Raw genomic sequence first — 27,642 nt, 5'->3', positions numbered from 1 at the left:
TCTGGCAGTTACAATTTCTGCAGAATAAGAACTGAAATAAACTTTAAAATTACAGCCTAACACTAAGGATAAAATTATAGAGACATATTCTTACAGTTAAGTCTGCAAGGAAAGTACATTTCCAGTATTTTATCAGAATGTAAATCATATCTGAGTGTTCAGCCTTAGACATCATAATATATATTTCTATACACTTTTCACAGCTATGTGTAATTCAGTAAATATTTTTTTAAAAAAGAGAAAATGCATCCAAGCATTACTTACTCTCTAAGTCAGTGGCCCAACCTTGGATCCCTAGATGTTCTTGGACTAAAACTCCCAGAAGTCTTCACCACTAGCTGTGTTAGATAGGATTTATGGGAGTTGTAGTCCAAGAACATATGGGGACCCAAGGTTGGAAACCATTGCTCTAAAGCAATAATTGATCATACTATACAATTATTTCCATACTATTCTACAGGTGAATTACATAATGATCAGCAGGTTCTTCACAATGATGTTCCTACTTCTAGAAACTTAGAAGTGTCTCTTTGACACTTTTTTGTTTATCTTAAAACAGATGAATATTAGAATATAAGCCATCACTTTTTGTCTCATGTGCTACTGTCCAGGAGCACATCAGACAGAATGACAGTTTTTGCAGTGGTACTATCCTTACTACACAATGAGACATTTGTTGAGAAAGTTTCAGAATAATCATGAAAGACTGAATGTAGGTCAAAACACTTTACATGATAAAATATTTATTCTTCACTCATTGAATGTGACAGTGAGGTGTTGCTGTTCCAAATACTCATATATGTGTTATTATCCTACATACAAGTTAGAGTTCAATTTGATGTTTCCACTGATAGAAATGCTTCCACTTGCAAAGCCAGGAGGAGGAGTAATCCCTGTTATAGTCAGTTTGCCCAAACCACTGTAAAATCTGCCCCACAGGATGATAAAACCTTTGGAACTAGTTTTACAGGGGCACACAGAGGGATGTGGAGGGGGGAAAACATTATATTGCACTATCTGCTGGTATTAGTGTGACTTATTAAATATGCCATAATAGGTAGCTTTTAGAGGATTTTTTTAAAAAATTAATTGCTTACTGCAACAAGCAATTTGATTTACAGAATGGCAGCATTCTGTAAACAGAAAAAGGCAGTAATATATACAGTATAATATTTCAGGGAATATACATCAATACACACATATATTTACAAATGCTTAAATAATTCTGCTTGTTAGTCACTCTTACAAACACCCAAACATATTTATAATATGTGACACATACAGGTGTACAAATAACCTTATAAATGCACACAAATGTATATAATTCCTGCCCCTTTCAACAGGTAAAATGTGTTTCTAAGCTTTTCAAAAATAATTCTCCCCTCATTTTATGTAATGAGAGTCTTTTACTTTGCCCTTTAGCTGAATGATCCTTTGAAGATGATATTAGTTCTGAAAAGGCTTCAAAGGTAATACACAATGAGAAGAGCTCCCTAAACAATGAAAGCAGCTCTAAGATTCCTTCAATAGAATTCAAGTCCATTCTTCAACTTCAGAATAAAAATGACCTTGACAAACAGATTTAGCTAGCAAACAATGTGATTATTACATACGCATTGCCTATGAAACACTGGAAATAGAAAGGACAGTGAGATCATTAAGCAGTTTTATCTACCATGTGATATCAAATACAGTAACTTCTTCAAACACCTATCTTTCCCTTTATCCTTGGAGTGCAGTCCTATGGAAGAAGGTAGATGTTGCTTTTTATTGTATCTTTTCAACAGGACTGTCAACCCACAAACAAAAAGTAGCACTTTATTTCACAAAGAGCTTGATACAATAAAAAATTAGCCCAATAGCTGTCCATCAACTTTTCTGGTAAACTAAGCAGTTCTTTAACCTTCTTCTGGATAAAAGGTACATGATTATGAACTAGCTATTAAATTGTGATAGGTTATGAAGGGGGGGACATCATGGCAACTCAGATCAGGAAAATGAAATTCTTGGTTTAGTGCTTTCTGTTAGGAACAAGGTGAAAGCTATATTAATGCAGAAGGCATTAGATCAGGGGTCTCAAACATGCAGCCCAGGGGCCATTTGTGGCCCGCTGGATGATAGTTTGCGGCCCCCGCCTTGCCTGCCCCCCCAAAGTGCCCATGCATCCTCTGCTGTCAAGAGTAAAAAAGAAGCCTCGCCTTGCTGGCCGGCCCTCTCCCAAGACAGCGCCTCTTCCACCCTCCATCTGGAACTGCAGCCAGCCTGTTTGCCAGCTGGCAGGCTACAGTTCCAGATGGAGGGTGCAAGAGGCGTTGTCTTGGGGGAGAGCCGGTGAGCGAAGTGCGCTGCCAGCCCTTTTCCTTGAGCATCTGAGCTGCCGCCGTGCGATGCCTGAGAGCGGAGCTCGCTCCCAGCCCATCCTCGAAGAGCACCTCCAGCAGCGCCACCAGCAGCAGCTGCCGCCGCCACTGCCTCTTCCAGGGAACGGCTCTCTGGCTCTCTCGGCACCCCCAGCACCAGCCCGGCCAGTGGTCACCTCAGCACCCAGCAGTGCTTCCTCCTCCTCGTCCTTCTTCAGCCATCTCAGCTCTGGAGGCTGCCTGGGCTTGCCTTGCAAAGTTTGCTCCCCTGTCGTGATGGGGGTAGCTGCTGCTACTGAGTGTTCCTTTTTTTGAGGGGGGCCCTCAGAGGAAGGTTGCCGGACGCGGCGCGCGTGTGTGTGTGTGTGTGTGTGTGTGTGTGTGTGTGTGTGTGTGTGTGTGTGTGTGTGTGTGTGTGTGTGTGTGTGTGTGCCAACAAGCACCTTTGGGGGGCCACCCCATTCTGTTTAATTTCATGGGTACCAATGGGGGCTTTTCTCCTTTGGCAAGGCAATTCTGGGAGTTTTTTTTTTTTTTTAAAAATTATGTCGTGCCCTCCCCCCCGGCTCGGCACTCCCTCCCTTCTCTGCTTCTTCGTCCTCCTGGTGGTGGTGGTGGTAGTAGTGAAGAAGGAGCACCCCTCCTCCTCCTCCTCGGAGCCCCAGCTGGGCTCAGGAAACTCCTGGGCAGCTTCCTTGGGGTCTTGCTCTGCTTGATGGAAAATCTGATGCGGCACAGCCTCACCCAGACTCTGCCTCCAGCAGCCCCCAGGTAAATTGAGTTTGAGGCCCCTGCATTAGATGCAAGTAATTAAAACTAAATGGGAGAAACGAGTGGACATATGAAAGAACCTCAGGGATGGGCCCTGCCTCTCTCCTAAACAGCAGGGGAGGGAAAAGGTATGAGTGTCTAGCTCATTCAGAAAACTGCCATAAAGGTATCTGGCTGGAACAAACAAGACTGGTATAAGTTGGTATTCTGACTCTACAACTAATCAAGCCATATGAAAAATAAAGCAGGGAAAAATGAGGTCGGAATGTTCTATTAAGTACTCTTATAGTTCATCAAACCAGTTTGCTCTTTGATATTTTTGAGAACAGTGCAGCTCTCAAGTCATATGTTCTAATCAGTTTTTTAAAATCTCCACATATGGTGTCTTCTAAAGATTAAAATACATACAGTACTGTTGACAAGTGACATACTCTATTAATTAGTTCTTACACATACTTCCTTTAAGAACATAAGCAGAGCCGTGCTGGATCAGGCCAAGGACCCATCTAGTCCAGCTTCCTGTACAGTATCTCACAGTAGCCCCAGCAGATGCCTCTGGGAGCACACGAGACAACTAGATACCTGTCTCCTGATACCACTCCCCTCCATCCAGCATTTTGAGGTGCCTTCTTTTTAAGCCTGGAGATTATACATCCCCATCATGGCTTGGGACCTGCAATGGATTTTTCCTCCAGAAATCTGTCCAGTCCCCTTTTAAAGGCATCTAGGCCAGATGCCATCACCACATCCTGTGACAAGGAGTTCCACAGACTAACAACATGCTGGGTTGTTTTATTTAATGGATAAATAAGTCTTTTCTTTTATCTCTTCTCACTCTCCTAACACTCAATTTGAGTGGTTGTTCCCTGGTTCTGGCATTGTGTGAGAAGGAAAAGAGCTTCCCTCTATCCACTTTGGCCATCTCCTGCATAATTTTATACGTCTCAATCATGTCCCCCCTCAGGTGCCTTTTCTCTAGACTAAAGAGCCCCAAATGCTGTAGCCTTTCCTCATAAGGGAAGTACCCCAGCCCAGTAATCATTTTAGTTGCTCTCTTTTGCACCTTTTCCAGTTCTACTATGTCGTTTTTGAGGTGTGGCGACCAGAACTGTACATAAAACCTCAGGTGCAGCCTTATCAGCGTTTTGTACAATGGCATTATAATGTTGGCTGTTTTATTTTCAGTCCCCTTTTTTAATGACATCTAGCATCGAATTGGCTTTCTTCGCTGCTGCTGCACACTGCATCGACACTTTCATTGAGCTGTCCACCAGCACACCAAGATCTCTTTCCTGATCAATCCGTCATGGACAGCTCAGAACACATCAGCTGATAAATAAAGTTTTGATTTTTGGCCCCAATGAGATTGTCCTAATGCAACTGTGAGAGGCCTGGAACACACAAAAAGTCAATAAAACAGTTGCATCTGCTTCCAATTCTAGCACTAGCAAGTTCATTTATTCATCTGCATATAAACTACTAAGTATATATGAGCCAGTACGTTACACTGTGCCAGTACAGAAAGACCTAAAATGTGATAGGTAAATTCTATTTGATTAACTACTTTGGATAATTTGTTCTGCACTTTCTTCATGGCAACCTAGAGTATTGCATGAAGTTTTCACCAGCAAAATAAAATGAAAGCCCAAGGTCACTAGATTGGAGATCCATTCTTTAGATGTCAAGAGAAAGAATCCTATAACAACCATGGGAAATTAGTGAAATGAAATGAAATAGTAGGGATATAAATATGGGCCAGTAGTGTTACTATTTTGTTACAAGTAAATGTGATTGCCATGATGTCAACAATGATAGATGTGTGCACCACACAGCAACCAGTAAATGGAACAACTAGTTCTGGTGGAAGGAACGGACCTCCGTGACACCCCAGGAAGTTGAATACGAATAGCCAACTCTACCAGAAATACCTTAATTCTCCATTTTGGGACTTCTGTCAACCTTACAAGCACTGACAAACAGCTGAATGTGATATATCTGGGAGAAAGGCCTAAATTAGAAGACTTTGAAACTTAGGCTGAGCTATGCCCAAGCTTCCTGTTTTTGCCACAGTGCTAACTGGGACATTTCTTTCTGAACAGGAAGCTTGGATAGCATTGTTTGTGGCCTACCCCTCTTAAAATACTACTCAGGCTTGTAAAGTCTGATTACTTTGTTATTATAAAAGAGGGTCACAACTCAGAAAAGGTTGGAAAACACTGCATTAGACCATCAGCATTCTTTTGCAGAATAACCTTCATACTCTGCTGGCAATCCATCATTCAACATTCTATCTCTATCTCTATCTCTTGTTTTCACGACCATCCCTCTTCTGCCAGGAGCTATTCCAATAAATCAGATTTATATTTAGCGGATCTATGTTTCACCTTTTTTCTTAGAGGAATTTGAGATTTTATCTGTTTTAAATCAGGCCTCTGTTTTCTTGTCTTAGAGGCTTCTAAGCCTGAAAATACTAGACAAAGTTGTTATTGTTAAAAGATTTTTGGTGCACTTATTCTTTTTTGTTTTTTCATTGTGTAATTTTCTGCAAGTTTCAAAATGTTTCCATAAATCAGCAAAACAGCAAGAACAACAACACTGTTCTTCTCACCCTACCACTTCTACTACTTTTACTTGACATAGTGGCTGAAATCCAGTAGAAAGTTGCAAGCAGAGTAGGCCCATTGTACGGGGGGGGTGGGGTTGACTAACCAAATCCTCATTGATTCAATTAGCCTTCTTGTTTCTTCATTTTGGTGCATGGATGTTTTTTGTGCTGTACAGATCTTAGGCATGTTGTTTACATTAGATTTCATTCTGTTATTTCTAGATATGATTTGCCTTTGGCAAAGGTTCAATGTAAAGAATATCTCACCTTTACCAATTGCCTGATACGTTTTAGTTCACTGCGAAAGCAACATACATGTGGATGGTTTCCACAGGCTCAATGCAGGTCCCCGTTCTCTTTCTCTTTGCATACATAGATTTAGAGTAAAAGGCCATTAGGGGAAGTAGGAATAAATTGTGCACAAATGTTTTAGTAATTGGGTTATGTGCTGGATGAGGTAATATAGGATATGTGCTCCTATATTACCTCATTGATCCACTGAAATTTCCTGACACTTTCTAAAGGCAGATCCATGTAGGGTATGTTACAATAATCCACTCAGGATGTAATTAAGGCATGTGTCAATGTGGCCAGATCAGGAACAGGCACAGCTGACACATTAGTTTTAATTGTGCAAATGCACTCCTGGCCACCGCCAAAACCTAAGCCACACACCTGTGTTTTCAGAAGGAGTGTAGCTCCATCCATTCTTTGATTTGCCTTTTAACTGAGCAGGAGCACATATGTCTTGTCTGGATAAAGTTTCAATTTATTCACCCTAATACAGGTTATTACTGATACCATACAGTGATCTAGAGCTGAAACCACTTCCTCAGATTTAGATGGCAAGGAGAGACAGAGTTGAGTGTCATCGGCATACTGGTGACACAGAAACCCCAAACTCCAGAGAACCTCTCCCAGCAGTTTCATGTAGATGTTAAATAACATAGGAGAGAAAAAAGAACCATGAGGAACTCTGCAGGCCAGCAGCCAGGGTGCTGAGCTGGAATTCCCAGCACTTGAATTCTCCCCTCCAGAAAGAACCAGAGCCAATGTGGAAAAGTACCTCCAAGTCCCATCCCAGAGGGACAGGCCAGAAGAATATCATGGTTAATGCTATTGAAAGCTGCTGAGAGGTCCAGCAAAACTAACGGGGACATATTCCCCCTGTCCAGTTTCTGGCATACGTCATCCAGAAAGGTGACCAAAGCAGTCTCTGTCCCATAACCAGGTGTGAAGCCAGACTGAAATGGATCTAGATAATCTATGTAATCCAGGAACTCCTGGAGCTGAGAAGCCAAGACCTACTCTAGGCAGGAGTTGAATGGATGTGTATTTGCATAAATCCTCTGGGAATAAGTAATCATTTTACATGTCCCTTGCTGTTTGTTTCCATTGCTTTTTTATTTTATCAGATATTGTTAACTGTTCATTTACATATCTATAATTCATGATTTTAACTATCCATTTTCAGATCTGTTATTGGTTGCCAAAAGCTCTTATGGGGGACAAAATGAAAATAATCAAATAAATCGAATCAGATCAGCTAAAGAAAATCAATACTGTAGTAACTTTGTCACTGAGAACCCAATAGTACTATCTCAGCAGACTTTGCTGTCTATAAGTTGGGTAACAGTAAGAGATCAAGTATACTTGTTATGCTACATGTCACTTTGTATGCATGAAGAATAGAATAGATTTAAAAATCTCAGATGAATAGATATAAAAGAATAGGAGTTCTGAACACAGGTAGAAAAATCTTGTAAATAGACACTTTTCATTAAGTTTAAATTCATATCTGCCTTGCAAAACAAATAGAAGGGGTAATGCAAGTGAAACTTTATATGGATGATACCCTATTTTCCCCAAAAATAAGACCTAACTTGAAAATAAGCCTTAGTTTGTTTTTTCAGGATTCTAATAATATAAGCCTTATCCCAAAAATAAGCCCTAGTTAAGTGAAATCCTGCCTTCCCCCATTATGCAGCAACCAGAAGATGACATGACTGCATTTGAATTAACGTAGATTGTTGTACATGGAAAAATAAAATAAAACATCCCCTGAAAATTAGCCCTAATGAGTTTTTTCGTAGCAAAAATGAATTATAAGTCCCTGTCTTGTTTTTGGGAAAACACAGTACTTTCCAAAGAAAATTAATCATACATCCCTTTTTTTTCTTTATTAAATGACTGCTCACACAGAACTGCAAGTATAGTTGAGAAGACTCATGCCTGAACATCAGAAATTGGAACCAGGTCCCTCATATCTGATATATAATGGTAGCAAAAAATTCCATAAAATGGTCAGGCAAAGGTCTCAACTTTTTTTTCTGTATTGAAAACTGAAAGGTAAATATTATATCACATACAACAGATGTTGAACATCTGTTCTTTCTACACTTTGATCTGAAAAAGGTACTGTATATGGTTGATTGTGAAGCAATCAAATTGATTTAACTATTCAATCCAGTGAAAGAGAATATCATAAACAGAAGGTTGTTAGGCTATTAGAGTACACTGCAAACAACAGTGTTGTTTTAGATTGTGAACTATATAATACAAGTAATATCACTATTGCAAGAGTTATATTTGAAGCCAGAGGGCAGTTTGTCAAGGGCCCTGGTGCTGATAACTTTATCTTAACTTCTAGAACAGTGGTTCTTAACGTAGACGATAATGCCCCCCAGGGGGCGATTTCATTTTTCAGGGGGGGTGGCAGAACGAAAAGGGGCAGTGTGGGGGCGCTGGAGCAGAAGGGGGTGGTAGGGGGGCACTGGAGCAAGCCAAACCTGTGAAAATGGCTGCAGCCTTTTTACAGTGTGCATGAATATATATATTTTCCTCCCATTTTAATTTAGTTTCAGACTTTTTGTCTTGAAATTTTTAGTTCCTGCATTTGTTTTTATGCCCTTTTTATATTTCTTTTTGCGTCTTAAAATTCAGTTGCAACTAAATCATTAAATGTTACTTTTTGGGGGGCATTTCATTTTCTTAGAATTTAATTTTGTTTTCAGGGGTCATTGGATTTAAGTGTCTGAAATAAATAAATAAATAAATAAATAAATAAATAAATAAATAAATAAATAAATAAATAAATAAATAAATAAATAAATAAATAAATCAATCAATCAATCAATCAATCAATCAATCAATCAATCAATCAATCAATCAATCAATCAATCATCACTGCAGGGAGGGGGGCGATGATAACTTCCTCAATGGCTCAAGGGGGCGTTTCTTTCAAAAAGGTTAAGAACCACTGCTCTAGAACATGTTGTAGACTAAAGTGAAATTCAGAGGATTGCTCAAATACAACTTCCACTCTAGCTCTGCCAAAAAGTCAATATATTTAAGGGTTTGTTTTTTCTCACCATGAAATGTGACAAGGTTTATTTTCCACACATGCCTGGGATGTGCTGGGAACCATAATAGCTACATCAAATACGAGATTCTACTAACTTTCTCATTCCTACCACAGCATGCCTGGCATACTTCCTGAATTTGACCAATACTCATTTGTTGTTATATGGAATATGTCTAACTTTATTGCAAATACTGTAATCTTAGGTAATTAATAAAATAGCCATTATTTGTTATATATTAGTCTCCTTCTTGCTTAAAGACAAGTAATGCAAAAACAAACTGTATTGAACATGAAGACATGGTAAGCCAAGCTAAGAAGCAATTCATCAAAAGATGTCCTCTTGCAATTACTTTTATGCCCATAATTTAACCAAGAGAACATAAGATACAAATTTTAATTTCCATGAGTTTGTTTCACTTTCCGCAATATAAGGGTAAATAGTTAATTATATTATACAGCAAAAGCAAAGGCATTCAATTAATCACAATTTGAACCACTTCATGAACATGAGGTGCCCTTGTTCCTTATCTTTATGCGTATTTAAGTATCTTAATCCTATGAAAGGCTATACATGAGATTTAGACTAAGGGCTGAACAAAGCATGTTGATAGAAAAGAGATGTTTTTAAAATGCACATGTGAGTTTGAGCAGGGGTATAATGGAGCCAGATCAGAGCATTTTTCACTTCCTTGTTTGGAAGAGTAAGCAGTAAAAAAAAGTAAAAAAGAGAAAGTGTATGAAAGAGTAACAGCAAACAATAAAGAGATGGGCAGGGCTGCATAAAAATAGTAATGCTCTTCTGCAATCAGATTTCACAGATTCTCAGGTCAGGCTGGATGTAAACTAGTGGTCAAATGAACAAGGCAAGAAAGAAAAGACAGACGCGCAACAAGCTGATAGACCAGTATCAATTAAAAAGTAAACAAAGCATCAGGACAGCAATTCTATGAAGTCAAGCAGATGCATACAGTAGCAGGACAGGAATGCTAGCCAGTCAAAAGAAGGGAGAAATTGAGCAAGAGGTAGCTACCCATGAGCAGTCTTATAAAAATGGTAGCAAGGGGTCATGGGAAGTACCTTCGACAGTCCTGGAAGAATACCATTCCAGACAATCAAGCAGCAAAACAGTATATTGTAATGCCAGGCAGCATAAAGGCAATGCAGAAAGAAAGCAGTGAGTGCCATATCATTTTTTTAAAAATGCATGTTTGAAACAGAGCTGCACCCATGAATAATCAGAAAGATGATGGCAAGGAAGAAAGAGAAGCTCTTGAACCAATTGCCAGAGCTGTGGGATGACACTTTAAAAAAAAAAGACAGCTAAGGGTTTTGTAGATAGGAAAACCCCTGATGCTGGATATCCATCTTCTAGTAACAGCAACAGATCAGTATAAGTGTACCATGAAAACCCACAAGAGTACAGCACACAAATGGAAATGAGGCTGAGCCCTAGTGCCTGAGGGAGGCCTGTGGGCCCTCTGATAAAGAAACTTAAAAAATGAGAATCCACATGGAAATTAAAAAATGGGAACACATCTAAAATTGTTTCTAAGAAATGATTTTTAAAATAAAACAAATCATAATACTAGCAAAGAACTGGAATAGAAATGATTGGCTGGGATTGAAGATGTTGCTTACCCCTCTCTGGAGCCCACAAAATGGGAATGTTGGGAATTTCTGCAGTGGAAAAACAGAAGAGAAAAAGGGATTTCTGACTCCCAGGTTCAAGGAAAAACAGGTCAATTTAGGGATGGTTATGTGCTTAGAGCACAACAAGAGCTGGATATAACCTTTGCCCATTCCCAGATGCAAACGTTTTCTGAGATTTGAGAAAGGTTTAAAAACTCCATAGCATTTCAATGACAGTTCCCCACTACTATTCACATAACAACATTACTTACCTGCAATTAATTTTCTCTGAGTTTATCCATATAAAGAGACTGAGGGAAATGTTTTATACAAAAAAAGTCTACATGTAAACATTGAAAAGTCCCTTAAAGATGACTGATATAATGGAACAGGAACTCTAAAGAGAGTAACAGGACAGCTAGAAACATAAGTAGATCAACACTTTCCACTGAGATCAAAGACGTTTGATCTGGAAGAGCAATATCAATGATTGTGAAAATGGTTTAGCTGTATCTTCAAATCTTCTATTTAAATGATAAATTGATCTAGTCTGCTTTGCTAGTGAAAAGCAGAGAAGAAGGAAAACAGTTTATAATGGTAGTGTTCATAGTATTTTACAATTAAATATATGATAGTCAGTATGTACAGATCCCCTCTATCATGGTTTAGCATAGTAACTCACATAATAGGCCCTACTCTAATGCAACTTCTATGCAGAATTTCAGCCACAGTGTTAACTAATGTCAACAAAAGATAAATAATTATGAAGTGCAAAAAGCATTAAAATAACATGCTTTGATATAAGTACTCATTTGAGTATTTCTCTGAAATCACATTCATGTGTGTACAAGAGGAAATTACTATATCAGTAATTTCTATATACAATATCAGTGTCATTCCATACATCCATTCCAAAATAGTTTAGAAAGGCAAAGTTAAATGCACTGTACTTTGTTAAACAAAGTGCCATTAATGTTGTGTATCTTTTGTGTGAACTTTTAAGTGAAGCAGCATGAATGAGAAATTAATTATATAAGAAAATATAATAATCAGAAGGGGTTAATTATATCATTTTACACACTTGGGTAAAATATCCTAACCACACATATCAGATCTGAGCTGGAAGATACCGGTCAGGAAAGGGTTATTAGACAGTTTGATTAAAATATAAACCTAGGCTACAAGAACTGTGAAGAAGATGGATTCCAAGTGGAATCCATTGGGAAATGAACTGAAAATTGAAACTTCCAATATCATAATGCCTAAACAAATATATTTTGTGATCACACTTATTGGTCACTATACCTGGGGGGTGGGGCCATTAAAGGGCTGGATAAGGTGCAGAAAGAGCTGCAAAAAGAACCCAATAAAATGGAGCAACTTCTCTAGGAGGAAAGGGCACAAAGTTGAGGTGCTTTGGCTTTAAAAAAAGACAAGCAAGAGAGATTAGCAATATATATTCAATGTGCAGAGAAGGCAGATAGGGAGAGATGAACGATGGGAGATGTAAGGTAATACAAAGGAAGGAATACCTCACCCACCACAGAGTCATACAGTGGAATTCGGTACTGAAAGATGCAGTGATCTCCTAACTTGGCAGCTTTGAGGATAAGGATATTTGTGGCTACAAGTCATGACAATCATTTACTACTCTGCTATCAAAGGCAGTATTGCTTATCAATATTATTTGCTGATGGAGATATGTATAAAACATTGTTATTGCATTTACTCCATGTTTTGTTGGCTGGCTTGACATAGGCATGGGGGGTAGTTTTTGTACAAACAGAATTCTGAACTACTTAGGCTTTTCACATGATTTGGCAAGGTTCTTTTTTATGGAGGTAGGAAGAGAATATATGACTCCGTGATTTTGACAGAACAACAACAATTAAAAGGGCACATCTGTTACATCAGAAAGATTTGGATATTCCGGACAACCCAGACAATATAGTTCCTGACCTTGAGCCAGACATCCTGGAGAGTGAAGTCAAGTGGGCCTTAGAAAGCCTGGCTAACAACAAGGCTAGTGGAGGTGATGACATTCCAGTTGAATTCTTTAAAATCTTAAAAGATGATGCTGTTAAGGTGCTACATTAAATATGCCAGCAAGTTCGGAAAACTCAACAGTGGCCAGAGGATTGGAAAAGATCAGTCTACATCCCAATCCCAAAGAAAGGCAGTGCCAAAGAATGCTCCAACTACCGTACAATTGCACTCATTTCACACGCTAGCAAGGTTATGCTCAAAATCCTACAAGGTAGGCTTCAGCAGTATGTGGACCGAGAACTCCCAGAAGTACAAACTGGATTCCGAAGGGGCAGAGGAACTCGAGACCAAATTGCTAACATGCGCTGGATTATGGAGAAAGCCAGAGAGTTCCAGAAAAATATTTACTTCTGCTTCATTGAATATGCAAAAGCCTTTGACTGTGTGGACCACAGCAAACTATGGCAAGTCCTTAAAGAAATGGGAGTGCCTGACCACCTTATCCGTCTCCTGAGAAACCTATATGTGGGACAGGAAGCAACAGTTAGAACTGGACATGGAACAACTGATTGGTTCAAAATTGGGAAAGGAGTACGACAAGGCTGTATATTGTCCCCCGGCTTATTTAACCTATATGCAGAATACATCATGCAGAAGGCTGGACTGGAGGAATCCCAAGCTGGAATTAAGATTGCCGGAAGAAATATTAACAACCTCCAATATGCAGATGATACCACTCTGATGGCAGAAAGTGAGGAGGAATTAAAGAACCTTGTAATGAGGGTGAAAGAGGAGAGTGCAAAAAACGGTCTGAAGCTCAACATCAAAAAGACTAAGATAATGGCCACTGGTCCCATCACCTCCTGGGAAATTGAAGGGGAAGATATGGAGGCAGTGACAGACTTTACTTTCTTGGGCTCCATGATCAGTTCAGATGGAGACAGCAGCCACGAAATTAAAAGACGCCTGCTACTTGGGAGGAAAGCGATGACAAACCTTGACAGCATCTTAAAAAGCAGAGACATCACCTTGCTAACAAAATCCGCATAGTCAAAGCTATGGTTTTTCCTGTAGTGATGTACGGGAGTGAGAGCTGGACCATAAAGAAAGCAGACCGCCGAAGAATTGATGCCTTTGAATCGTGGTCCTGGAGGAGGCTCTTGAGAGTTCGCTGGACTGCAGGGAGAACAAACCTATCAATTCTAAAGGAAATCAACCCTGAGTGTTCACTGGAAGGACAGATCCTGAAGCTGAGGCTCCAATACTTTGGCCATCTCATGAGAAGAGAAGACTCCCTGGAAAAGACCTTGATGTTAGGAAAGTGTGAAGGCAAGAGGAGAAGGGGACGACAGAGGATGGATGGCTGGACAGTGTCTGCGAAGCAACCAACATGAAATTGACACAACTACGGGAGGCAGTGGAAGATAGGAGGTCCTGGCGTGCTCTGGTTCATGGAGTCACGAAGAGTCGGGCACGACTGAACGACTAGACGACGTTACATCAGATACTCATGTAATCTTAAGAGGCGAATACAAAAAGAGATGTGACAGAAGAAATGCTTGGGAAAGTACACAAATAGGAAGTGAAAAAGGCTACTATAAGAAAAATGATGTTCTGCATCTAACTTTAAATTACAGAACATAGTTACTGTGCTAGATCATTTCCAAATAGAAGTAGCTGACCATAGCTAAGGGTAAATATATTAGATTGGCCTCTCAATAGCTCCTTTGGCTCATACAAAGAATCTGTGCTATCTCACATGAATTATTCAGTTCCCCCCCTTTGAATACTAAGCCCTATAGCATGTTGGAAATTGTTTTTGACAGTCCTCTGCATTCCATAATATTTTAGGGGGGGATCCAAAATTCTTGAAGTCACTGACTTAGTTTCATGGTCATTTGGCTTAGTAAACATTACAATAAATAAATAATAAATATTGAGAACAAAACTGAAGTGTTATTCAGAGATGGCAGGTATATGTAACAGGCTCTAACTGACTCATTTCAGAGTAGCACCATGTAACACAGTACATGCATAACTGAAAAAAAAAGAACAACTTTACTTGGATGTTTGTATTACAACTATGAGAATACATCTTTTACAAGAAATAACTTTCAATTATATTATAATAAGAAATTATTATACATAGACTATTGTATTTGATAAATACTCTGCCTACTTGCATGATAAGTTTATTAGGTCAGGTGTGACCCTGTCACATTCCAGTGAAATTAAAAAACAGGTTGCTCACCTGTAGCATTTGTTCTTCAAGTGGTCATCTACATATTTGTATTTAGGGGTCTGCACTTGCTTAAAGTAACCCTTTTAGATCCTTCTAAAAAGAAAGAGTGTTCAGTAACAGGCACACCCCTTTCTACAGCATATGTGACATTATGCACAACCTCAGTTCAAAAATTTAAATGACACAACAGCAGACTTTAGTTGACTGGAGGTGCCAAATGGGGAGGAGGGGCAGGTTGTATGTATGTATAGATGACGACACAAACATTATAAACAAGAAATATGTTTTTCCTTTTTGTGGACTCTCTACATCTAACCTTAAACAAGTAAAACTAGACAGCTTATCTTCAAATGTGCCACAGAGACAAATAACAGGCACCATCACTCACTGGAGTGTAGCAAAGAGAACCTGTAATTGTAGTTCTTCGAGTGGACCTCTGTGATTCACACTATGGGTAATCTGCGCATGCTTCTGCAGTAGGAAAGGAAAATACCTTAACATAGACTCCTCCCCCCCTGGTATATGTACCTTGGCGCCAAGGCTCTCCCTTCAGTTAGGTCAACCGCTGCATAAAGAAAAGGGCATGACAGTGGGGAGGACGGGTCGGGACATGTGAATCACAGAGGTCCACTCGAAGAACTACAATTACAGGTAGGTAACCTGTCGTTCTTCTTCGTGGCCTCTGTGACTAAAAAGCTACTGTGCCCAGAGGAGGGTGTCACGCCAAGGTAGATGATAACACAGCATGCCCAAAAGCAGCATCAGATTACTGCCAAACGTCCAATCTATAGTGTTTGATAAACATGGACGGCTGTGACCATGTAGCAGAGGCACAGATGTCTGGTATGGGGACGCCCTGAAGAAACACCGTAGATGTCGCCAACACCCTAGAATGAGGATGGATACTCTGTGGTGCTGGAACTCGAGCAAGCTGATGAAGAAGTTGAATGGTAGACGCAACCCAGTTAGATATTCTCTGTGAGGTAACTTGAAGACCCTTGGCAGGAAGTTGGTAGCTGACAAAAAGTCTATCTGAGCATCTGAAGGATTGAGTATGGGCTATGTAAAACCCAGAGCCTGTCTTGCATCCAGAGTATGAAGGATCCTTTTTTGATGAGTCGAAGGAGATGGAAAAAAAGAAGGAAGAACTAAAGGTTGGAATAGGTGGAACTTGGAGACAACCTTGGGTAGAAAAGAAATATCTACCAAAAGTTTAACCTTATCTGGGTAAAATTGGAGATAAAGGTAGTCCGACCTTAAGGCCACAAGTTCATGCTGATGTAATGGCCACAACAAATATCACTTTGAAGGTAAGTAACCTGAGGTCAGTTGACACCAGGGGCTCAAACAGGGCCCTTGTAAGTTGTCAAAGGACCAATGTTGGTGACCACTGAGGTGGTGGAAGGTGAACATCCGTGGTAGAGGTGTCATAGTCCCTTGAGGCAACGTTTCAGAGTAGGGTGTCTGAAAAACATAGCTGCCTGAGAGGTTGGTGGTTGATAAGCCACAATTGCAGAAAGGTAGACCTTGAGGGACGAGAGAGAAAGACCCTTAATTTTGAACTGTAATTTAAAAAAAGTAAGACAGTGGTAGAAGAGGAGTTAGTTGAGGAAAAAGATGACGCTGCAGAAAAAGCTTGAAATTGTTTTTTATTTATACACATAGGCCTTCCTGGTTGAAAGTCTCTTTGTATGATGAATGGCATTCATCAGTGAGGCTCCACGTTGCAAGATGAAGAGCAGGGACATCTGGGTGGAGAATTTGATTTTTGTTCTGTATGAGCAGGTGAGGTAGATGGGACAGGTGATAAATGTCGGAAGACAGCTGGAGGAGAATTTGGAACCATGGCTGTCACAGCCGCCATGGAGCTATCGGTACTGGGCCTGTCCTGCTGAAACCGGACTACAACTTTGTGGAAGAGCCGGAACAGTGGAAACAGGTAAATGAGTGACTTGAGCCAATGGCCGATAAACATGTCTCCGCGGGAGTTCTTGCCTACTCCTGCGTGGGAGCAGTAATGCTTGTATTTCCAGTTTACTTGAGAGGCAAAGAGGTCGGTGGTGGGTGTGCCCCATCATTTGCACAGGGAGAGAAAAACAGATTGATCTAGCTCCCATTTGTGGGCTTCTGTTTTTTTTGTTTTTTTTTTCCGACTGAGCAAATCTGCCAGAATGTTGTCTTGACCGGCTATATGTATTGCCGTTAGACAAATGTGATGAGAGAGGCAGCATTCCCACAAGTCAACAGCAAGGTATAAAAGACTTGGGGAGTGAGTGTCCCCTTGTTTAAGAATATAATGCATTATGGTGGTGTTGTATATGGATATTTGAACCATTTTGCTCACGAGATGGTTTCTTAAAGCTCTACAAGCTTTTATTAGTGTTTATGGAGGAGTTTCTCTGTTTGTGACCACCGTGCATGGATTTGCAGGGATCTGCACTGGATACCCCAGCCGGTAAGGCTGGTGTCTATAGTAACCTGGATTAGTGGGTTGGGTTGTTGAAAGGGCTGTCCCATCGTCAGGTTCTGAGCAGAGTGCCACCATGCAAGCTGAGAGCTGAGTTCTGGAGTGACTTGCAGCAACATATGTAGTGAGTCTGTCAATGGGTTGAACAAGGCTAGGAACCATGCCTGGAGTTATCTTATTCTGAGGCAAACATGCTGAACCACAGCAGTCATGGACTCCACAGTGTCTAAAACACGTTGGACTGATAAGCAGATACAAGCGCATGAAGAGTGAAGGCACGTAGTAAGGAGATTAGATTGAGGCACTTGTCTGTTGGAGGAAACACCCAAGTGTTTGGAGTCTATAATTGCTCCTATATAATGAACCAGCCTTGTGGGTTTTAACTTTGATTTCTGTAGATTTACTGCAAGGTCGAGATCCTGGAGAAGAGACAAAGTGAAGTGAATGTCTCGTGCTCTGTGATGGGAGCGTGCTCTGAGCAGCCAGTCATCGATGTACGGGGAGATGTGAATTTTGTAAAGTTTGAGGTAAGCTGCCACAAGGGCCATGCATTTGGTGAATACTTGGGGAGTTGTTGTGGGTCTGAATAGAAGTCTTTTGAATTGGTAGGCCTGAGTTCTGAGTTGGAAGCATAAGTAGGGCCTGTGAGAAGGATGAATGTAGACATGAAACATAGGCGTCTCCTAGGTCTATGACTCCAGGAGGCAGTGGAAGACAGGAGGGCCTGGAGTGCTCCGGTCCATCGGGTCACGAAGAGTCGGACACAACCTAATGATTAAACAACGTCTATGACTATGAACCAGTCTTTTCTGCAGAGTAAGGGGAGGACAGACTCAAGGGTAACCATGCAGACCTTGGTGGTAATGATGTATTGATTTAACTCCCTAAGACTGAGGATGGGGCGAAGGCATCCATCTTTTTGGGGGATGGTGAAATAGCAAGTGAAAAACCTATGACTGTGTGTTGTACTGGTATTGGTTCTATGGTGTCTTTGAGTAGTAACGACTATATTTCTTTTTGTAGAGTTTGCAATGGAGGTGTGATGGTAGAGGAAGCTGGTGGAATTCGATTCGGTACCCGTTTCTTATGATGGAGTGCCCTCAGAGGTCTGTAGTGATGTTTTTCCATGTAGGTAAGTGCTTCCAAAGGGGAGGAGGAGAGGTGGAAGGTGGTATTGGGATCTTGACTGGTTGGATGTCAAACATGATACTTAGGCTTAAGGTCACTGAGTATAGTTGTGGTTTGTTGGCAAGGTTTGGCTCGGTAAGATTGTTGTGTGTAGTAAGGCATGTAAGATGTTTGTCTTTGAGGTTTTTGTTGAAATTTTTTATAGGAGGTGTAAAGGCTCCGCCACTGATTGCACTGAGGGTGTTGCTGGTATGTGAAGTAGACTCCCGAAAGCCTGGCAGCTGTCCTCTTTTTCTGAACATTCTCAAGAATGTCATCAGTCTCGGCATTGAAGAGACCAACTCTATCGAATGTGAGATGTTTTATCCATGCACGCACATCCTCGGCTAGACCCATGGTTCTAGGTCAAGAGAAACATCAAAGCGCTACAGAGGTAGCCACTGATTTAGGTGCGGCATCAACTGTGTGTCTAGCAGATACCATCTGTTGTTTTGCCATTGAAAGACCTTCTTGTTGAAAAGTTTGTGCTAAGACCCTTTTATCTTCGGGGAGAGCATTAATAAAGGTAGACATATTGTCCAGAGAAAACGTTGGTAGGTGCCCATAGCTCCCTGATAGTTGGCAACTCTCATGGTGAAGGTGGCAGAAGAGTATAGCCATCTGCCCATGCAGTCAATGCGCCTGCTGTCTTTATTATGTAGTATTAGTATTTTTCTGTGTTGAGAGCGAGATTATGAAGCTTTGATGAATATGGAATTGGGAACTGGTTGTTTCTGTAAAAGACTGCCCGGATCATGTACTTGATAAAGGTTGTCTATGGGTTTTGACACTGAATGAGATGATGCTGGTTTGGTCAAAGAATGTCTAGCTGTGCTCAGAAGGGAGTATGGAGATATGGACCGGTTTGACAGTAATTTTAGAGATGGGATCATAAAGATGATCTGCTGCTCCAGTAGTGGGTCTACGGATTTGTAGGTTTTGGTATTTGGCTGTACAAATCATTAGTTGGGCATAGGTTTGAAAATCCTCTACTGGTGACGGAGGGTCTGTGTCTGCCAGGTGAGAATCTGGCGATGTTAAAAGTCCTGATGGTGTTTGAGGCCTGGAACCATGATCAGATGGATTGGCATCATGTGTCAAGTCAATAAACTATTGATTGTTATCGACGTTGAGCAGTTGTTCCTCAAAATATTGGTGTCGAGGCTGAGCTGTTGATATCGAAGGGGTGTCGGTGAAAAGTGGTCGATATCGAGGGTCGTCGATTGGTATCGACGTTGAAGGTGCATCCATAGACAGGGGTTGATATTTATTTATTTGTTTGTTTGTTTTATTTATATCCCGCCTATCTAGTCAATTAAGACCACTCTAGGCGGCTAGTGAGGATCTTCAATATCAAAGGGTTGGTATCGAGGTGTGTCAAAATGGAAGTTGCTATCAGTGTCAAGAGAGCTATCAAGGTGGTAAAGGCGTCAATGGGCCACATTGTATTACGGTGGAATAGACAGATGGCGGTGACGCTGAGCAGGATGAGTGCTCGCGGTCCTCCTAATGGACAGGAAAATAGTAACTTGCCAGTGCTGCAATGTGCCTGGAGCCGAGGAGTACTGATCGACTTGGTTGGGGCTCTTAGGTGCAGGCAGATAAGAGGTGCCAGATAGTCCTGGGTGATCATGGTAATAAGATTGCTTCAACACCAAAGGCTCCCTAGCAGACCTCCAGCAGGGGCAGCACCACCAGACCAGGAAGAGTGTCTGGCTGATAGTGTTTGGCGGGCTTCTCCATTAAGTACTGATCGGGGCAAATGGCATCCCAATGATAGTGCTAAGTGTGATCTCTTTTCACATGAGAAGGCAAGCGGATGCTCATATAGGCTTGATGCCTTTGTCGATGTGCCGGAGGCTGAGGTGGTAGGCCTACGGGGCAAAGTAAGGCACAGTTTCTGGTTGCGTTTAGTGCCATGGATGTCTGACGAGGCAGTTTGTGAAGACTCAGAGAGCCCAATGATTGTCATAGGCTATCAGGGGAAGCCATGAGTCGATCAACATGCTGTTCCCATTCAGGAGACTGCGATGGTGAGGTGGAAGTGCCTCCTCATCTTAAAGAGAACCGATGTAGATAAGGTTTCTACATTCTGGTGGTTGTGGAGTCGGGAAAACAGTTTTGGAAGGCTTCGATTTTGAAGACTTAGCCTTCTTTGGAGGTGACAGTTCCAGTGCCAAAGAAGCATCCATGGAAAAGTTTTCTCTTACAGGCTGTTTTCGATGTTGAGGGTTTCAACGTCAAATGTTTGGCTTTGTTCACTCGCATGACTGTCAATATCAAGGGCAGAGTAGGTTATTGATTGGAATGAGATGGAGTAGCTATTTTGTCCCTTCAGAAACAGCTTCATCCATGGCTTTAGGGATTGCTCCCAGAGCCGAAGCTTGAGACTAGAGAGGCAGCTGTGGAGAACTCCGTGTTTAAAGTTTTTGCAGTGAGGATGTTTGATGGCCTCACTGGGGCAAAAAAAGGCATTTAGGGAGGCAGTCAGAGAGCGGGATCTCACTATCGCAGGCTACACAGCTTTTAGATGGGCCTGAAAAGACCATGAACCAAGAAACGGTTTTGAAAAGAAAACAATGGGGGGGGGGCTTTTGACCTAAGGCCAGAACATATCTTGTTTTAATAATAATAATAATAATAATAATAATAATAATAATAATAATAATAATAATAATAATAATAATAATAATAATAATAATAATAATAATAATAATAATAATAATAAAGTTCTATAACTTTCCTACTTTCATTTTCAGATTTCTCACAGAAGCAATGATCGAGGTTCTCTCTTTTTTTGAATATTTATTTAAGGACAGGGTAGGGTATACAAAAAGTAAGGGGGAATAGGGAAAAGGGAAAAAGGGTTAGGGGGATAGGAGAACACAGAGTATACAATCATCCAATCAATTCATATTACAATAACAAATCAACTTTTTGCTTTTTCACAGTTTGATTACCCTCCTGCTTTCATCTTATAATTTAATTTTAGTTTAATTCTATGTTACTCCAACACTATCTGGTAACTGCAGCCATTTATACAATACATCCCATTGTTCAGTTTTCTTTTGAATTGAACATTCTTTCAGCCCATCTGACAGGATATCTATTTTTGTCATTTCCCATATTTTCCCAATAAGTTTCTCTTATTTCAGTATCTCTGCTTTCTTGAGATTTTTAACATAATGCTTTTTTAATTTTGGAAGCTGCATAGGTCACTGGATGACTCTTTATCCCATCTATGTTACCTGTTGTCATGCCCAATGAAGTAGGTTCTGAAGTTTGTGCAACTTCATTTAACTGTTGTTTGGCATCTAATGTCCCCTCTTTCATCACTTTCATCAGATCTTCTATTTTGCTAAGACCTTCATTCACTTGCTGAAACCCTGTTATTATTGTCTTTTGCATAGTAATCTGCCATTCCTTTTCTATTTCTTGTACAACTATTCCAAAACTTTGAGTTTGCACAGACCAAGTCTCCATTTGATGTCTTAAATTTTGGGGGGCCATCTCAGGCTTTCAAATAAGTGGGGTTTGTATAGATGTTCTTAACCACAATGATCGACCCTTAGATATCCTTCAACAGTTTCCATAATTTTATGAACAATCCAAACCCCTAATCATAAACCTTCCCTTAGATCTCCCTCCCATCTTTATCCAAATATTATAATATAAAAATCAACTTTTAACCCAGCAAATTCAAATAGAACCGTGGCACAATTATTTCTTCTTCTCCCAAGTCTAGCAAGCTACTATTATCAGACTCACACACAGTCCAACAAACCAAAACAACAATCAAAGAGTCTCAGACTGTCCAGTAGTTGTCCTTGAAGTCCATTTTATCTTTCCATTAACCTGTGATACTCCTCAGTCCAGTCGACCACGTCAGCTCCTTCTTTCTTCTCCAGAAAACCACCAGATTCTATTATCAAAAGTTCACAGAGTCCAGGAAAGAGAAAAGAGAAATACGTCCAAGCCAAACTGCATTCACAAAACTCAAGTCTCTTGAATCCTGTCCAATGGTATTACCGTCTGGGATTCTTTTCCAGAAATACAAGATTTATTTTTCTGTCTCACTCTCTTGGCTTTGAAACCAGCCTGCTATATTAGGAGTTAGTATTAAGAGTTAGTTTCGCTTTTGAGGCAGACTGATAAGATAGGCTCGAGGTTCTCAACACGGCGGTTGAAAAAAACTATGCTAACGTATTTTCCTTTGCTATCGCAGAGGCTCTAGAATATTCTGATGAGGCTCCATGAACGCGTGGATTACCCACGGTGTGATTCACACAGGCCACGAAGAAGAAAAATTCCTCCAAAGTAACTGTGCCTCCAATACATGCTATCCATGGCAGCAGTGAGGGTGTCTACTGCTGTGGTGGAAGGGTTTTTAGGGGTGCCAGACAAAGGTTTCTTGGCCAGCTCATAAGCCAACATGATTGTTCTCATGACTCACTTGACAAACTCTTGCTATAAGAACACAACACATTCAGTGCATGGTGAGCTGGATTACTTGACTGCCTCGCCACACTCTATGCCTCTCTAAATAAAAGCACTGCCATCTGGCTTTTTCTCTTCCAGCAATTGTTGCATGAAAATATCCATCTTGTCCTGGAGGAACGATAGATACTACTCTAAATAAGTTTGTAGATTACATATCTTTAAATATTGTCTTTTAACGATGTAAGCCACCTTTCTATAATTATTTTTAGCTTTATATGTTGTCTTTTAACCTTGTAAGCCACCATGGGTCCTTTTTTAAGGAGAAAGGCAGGTTAAAAACAAAATGAGACATAATGAAACAAACAGAGACTTAACACTGCAAAAGAATAGGCCATGTGGCCACCTACCACTCTTAATCTGGGGGATCAGATGACATTTATTTGTCAGTAGAAAAGGCCACAGAGCTCAAAGCAAGGTCTCTTTTGAGGAACAGGCAACCCTTATTTATTTATTTGCTTTTTTTAAGCCTTATCTTGCACTCAGTAAAGGCTTTCTAAATAGCATAAGGAAGCCGTATTGTCAGTGGTTTATGCCACACTGTTTTCAAAATCTTCATTAGGGATGAGAACATGGAGAAAGTCTCTGGAGCATTGTTTGGTGTGTGTGTGTGTGTGCGCGCGCGCGCACACACTACAGAAAAGACTGTCTTTTTCCAGGGTTTTTCTCCAATTATAAGACATTTGACTAAATGCTGAATAGTTCTCAGAACAGTCCTCCAAGGTAGATGGTGGATCTGCAGAAATCATCAGTTCAACAGACTGAATATAAGAGTGATTGTACCAAGTCCTCCTCTGATTCTGTGTCAGATCTGGAATGCTGAAATAAAGACTACCTGACTATATCCTCCCTCCTTGGAGCGAGTGGAACTAGAGTGATAACAAGATGGCATCACTGTTATGGTATACAGTACCAGAAGCCACTTGACCGGTCAATTATCTGAGTGGTGGATAAATTACATTGCAGATGGGGATGTGAATGGATATGGCAGATGGTATGATGCAAAAGTTATAGAGGGTGTATTCAAGGTAGCAACAACTGTAGTAATAGTAAAGGCTGATGGAGGAGGTGGTAAGGTGAATATCACAGGGTGTGGACAATTATACTGCAGCCAGTGCAACTATGCCAGATGTCCTCAGTGTCAAATGCTACAAACACGACATTCCTTGCATTAAATAACTGACAAGAATACTGATGAGTTGACTTATTAGCTATCACGGTGCAGGAAACAACGTTGTTATCACTTGGGACAAAATGAACAGCAATGACAGTAAGAATGTTTTTATTTTTATTCTATTTTATCTTCATTTTATTTTATTTTATGATGTTCCTTATTGTTATTCATTATGTTTTTTACATTTTATTTGGTAGCTGTTCTAAATCTTGTTATTCTGGCATTGTTGTTGTTTATGTTGTTGTAAACCACCTAGAGTGGCCTTGGCTGCCAGATGGGCGGTATAAAAATCAAATGTAAATAAATAGATCTAAACCAGGACCAGTAAAACAGCACTGTGGATTGGTGCATTTTAACAATCCCACTCTTCTGACCTCGCAGGTGGGCAATACGAGAATGGTGTGATAACCAGTAAGTGAGATACCAGTGAAGGCATTCCTGTGGCCAAACCAGCATGCTCAGTTTCATATCACTAGACCAGGATAACAGCACCAGCACATATTTCTCCTTCCAATATGTACACTTAATTCAAAGGATTGAGGGGAATGAGACTGGCAGCTGGTGGAAGGTGCACTAACTCTGCCTATAAGTGATTCATCAGAAACAATCTGCACCTTCATCATGAAGCAGGTTCATTATGGCATTTTTCATCTTTTTTCAGCTCCAACACCCCAGTTCCCTTTAAGTTTCACACTTTTACATTTGGTATCAATCAGACCATTAGGGAGGAGATAGACACCAGTGGTAGTACCCTGACAATGAAGTTAAGACCTGCTAAACTGGTGGATCTGGCAGTGATATGGTAGTGGCAATTGTACAGCAAGAACTAGCATCGTAAACACCTTTAGTAGCCCAAGCAATTTACAAACAGATGTCATCTGCCCTGGAGTTGCTGTCACCAAAAGTGTCTTCTCAAAAAGAAAAGTATTGAGTCTGGGACATCAGCTCCTCTGGATCTAACTGGAGAAGCCTGTGAAAAGTGGAAAGTTATATGGGCTTCCCACAAGCAAAAAAAAGACACCTACCATGGAGGCCTGTGAGAAGATTCATCCCCTTACACTCCACATTGTATATTAAAACAACATCTGGGGCTATAGGTCCTCAGGGGAAAAACAGTAGATCAAATATAAAAAAAGTGTGTGTCTGTGTGTCTGTGTGTGTGTGTGTGCGCGCACACACACAGAGAGAGACACACACACACAGACACACACAGACACACAGACACAGACAGACACAGACACACACACACACACTTTTTCCACACATATATATAAAGGCAAAAACCTTAACTGAATAAAATACTGTATATTGTAACACACAAAAGAGAGCTGAGAGCTTTGGGTCACTGCATGTATTCTAGAGGGTACACAGCTACCAACGTCAGTAAAAACCTTGCACCATCTAGGATGTTCCAAACAGATGATATGTGTATGCACAAAGTGTGCATGCACAAAGTTCACAAATAACAAAATGTTATTTTTTGATATGTAGTTTCATTAAATTGTTCTCCTAAATTTGATACTGATTCAAAATAGGAGATGTCTCTAGCTCAAAGGTCTGAGGAAAACGGTAGTAATAGTTTTAGGACATGAAGCAGATACAGTAGTACAAACAATTAAATGTCAAGTCACTGAAGCACACTTCAAAACATATTAACTTAAGATTCAGATAAAAATTACAAATACATAACTAACTAAGTACCAAATATTTAGACCTGGAGGACTGCTAGTCACGTTCAGTCCTTTCAAGAAGAAAGGAGGGGTAAAAATATTTTAAATAAATAAATCTAAATAAAAGAATTCTCAAGCATTATTTTGCTGTTGTCACTGCAATAGTTAACATTGATAATAAAGATTTGAATATAGAGGGAAAAAGTCATGGCACACAGTTGTAAAATAATTTCTAATCTAATCGACATTGCACAAGCGCGTGCGCACACGCACACACACACACACACGCACACACTTCCTTGTCCTCCGTATACTACAGAAAATAAGTGGCATTTTATAGTTACTCTACTCTTCTTTCCTTTCCTTACAGAATTATTTATATATAAACAATAAGGAAACATCAGAAAACCTTACACAATAAGCCAACCATACACATTAATATAAAATACAGATGCTAGGGTAATAAAAGCATAATAAAATACATAAAGCATTTAAACACTTAAAATGGCAATATTGTGACCTCAATGGCTAATAATTTCACTGGGGTTCATTGATGGATTGCAGTAAAAGGTCTGTCAGAACAGCCAGGTTTTTAAGAACTTCCTCAAGGGTGCCAACGTAGAGGGCTGGCAGATAGCAGAGGGAAGTTGGTTCCAAAGTTGAGAAGCAACCGCTAAGAAGGCTCGGTTCCTAGTTTTCTCCCTCTGGGCCTCTCTCAGGATCAACATCCTCAGACATTCAACCTAGGTTGTTTGAGTAGGATGGGTAGTTCTCATTGGAAAAAGGTGTTCTGCCCAATACAGTACTGAGGTCCCAAACCATTTATGGTTTTATATGTTATAACCATCAGCTTGAAGCTGGCATGGAAATGGACAGGTAACCAGTGTAAGGCAGTTAGAGTTGGAGAGATATGAAATCAACAGATGAAAAATAAAATAGCGAAATATATAATTTAATATATAATTTTACATAATAAAACCTAAAGACCAACATGAGTTCAGAACATCATGGACTCTTGACACCAGATAAGTAGCATTGCATGCTAAGAAAAGCAACCACCAGGTAAAACTATTGATTTGGCTTTAATTTGACAAAAATTGGTTGTTCTTGGTGGTTTAACTTTAAAAAAATTAACCTCAACTCTGATGGAGGCTCGCCATGATTCTGGATCACCCTGTTTCCCTAGTCAAATAGAAATTCTCTGAGTTTCAAAAGAAGGCAGAAGGAGGAAATTAGGGGAGTTCAGAGTACTTGGCTTCCTTTTGTTTATAAAGTGGGTGATAAATTCCAAAATATTGCCCGGAGGAGAGGCTCCTCCCACAGCCCCCTTGCACACTGCAACTATTTCTATCTATGAAGCTAGCCTAGCCTCTACATTGGCCATGAGACATTAATAAACACATGTAATTTTGGAACTATCCACAAGACGTTGGAGCAAGATGGACGATGAATTACCATTGAAAACTCATTTTATTTTCTCATTTTATTTTCTTAATGGTCTAATAAAGCTATCACTTGTTCCTGCATTTGCATAATGATTAATAATCTCAATATTTATTTAGGGGAAAATAACTTCATATAGCAAATGTATAACTATGGAATGCTATATTGCCTTGGCAAATTCCAGAGAAGTTAGAAATTGAGACTTAACTGGGATTAATGGTCTCTTTCACACTATACGCTGCTAGTATAAAACTGCAAACGAAGGTG

General features: G+C 40.2%; 1 protein-coding gene across 48 annotated transcripts in view; it reads right to left on the bottom strand.

The window, feature by feature from the left end:
• The window catches only part of GPHN (gephyrin), a 454,199-nt gene that overhangs the window by 246,466 nt on the left and 180,091 nt on the right, over positions 1-27,642 (bottom strand). For 17 of the 48 annotated variants that reach the window (XM_072986103.2, XM_072986093.2, XM_072986099.2 and 14 more), the window contains one exon: positions 10,739-10,777. The exons of the other annotated variants lie outside the window; for them this stretch is intronic. In XM_072986103.2, coding sequence (XP_072842204.2) covers positions 10,739-10,777 — 39 coding nt within the window. The remainder of the gene's footprint in view (positions 1-10,738; positions 10,778-27,642) is intronic. 48 annotated transcript variants of the gene reach the window in all.

The sequence above is a fragment of the Pogona vitticeps genome, chromosome 1, assembly GCF_051106095.1.
Source record: "Pogona vitticeps strain Pit_001003342236 chromosome 1, PviZW2.1, whole genome shotgun sequence".
Lineage (NCBI taxonomy): Eukaryota > Metazoa > Chordata > Lepidosauria > Squamata > Agamidae > Pogona > Pogona vitticeps.
Note: the sequence above shows the minus strand (reverse complement) of the source record. Positions and strands in the feature narration are given on the sequence as shown.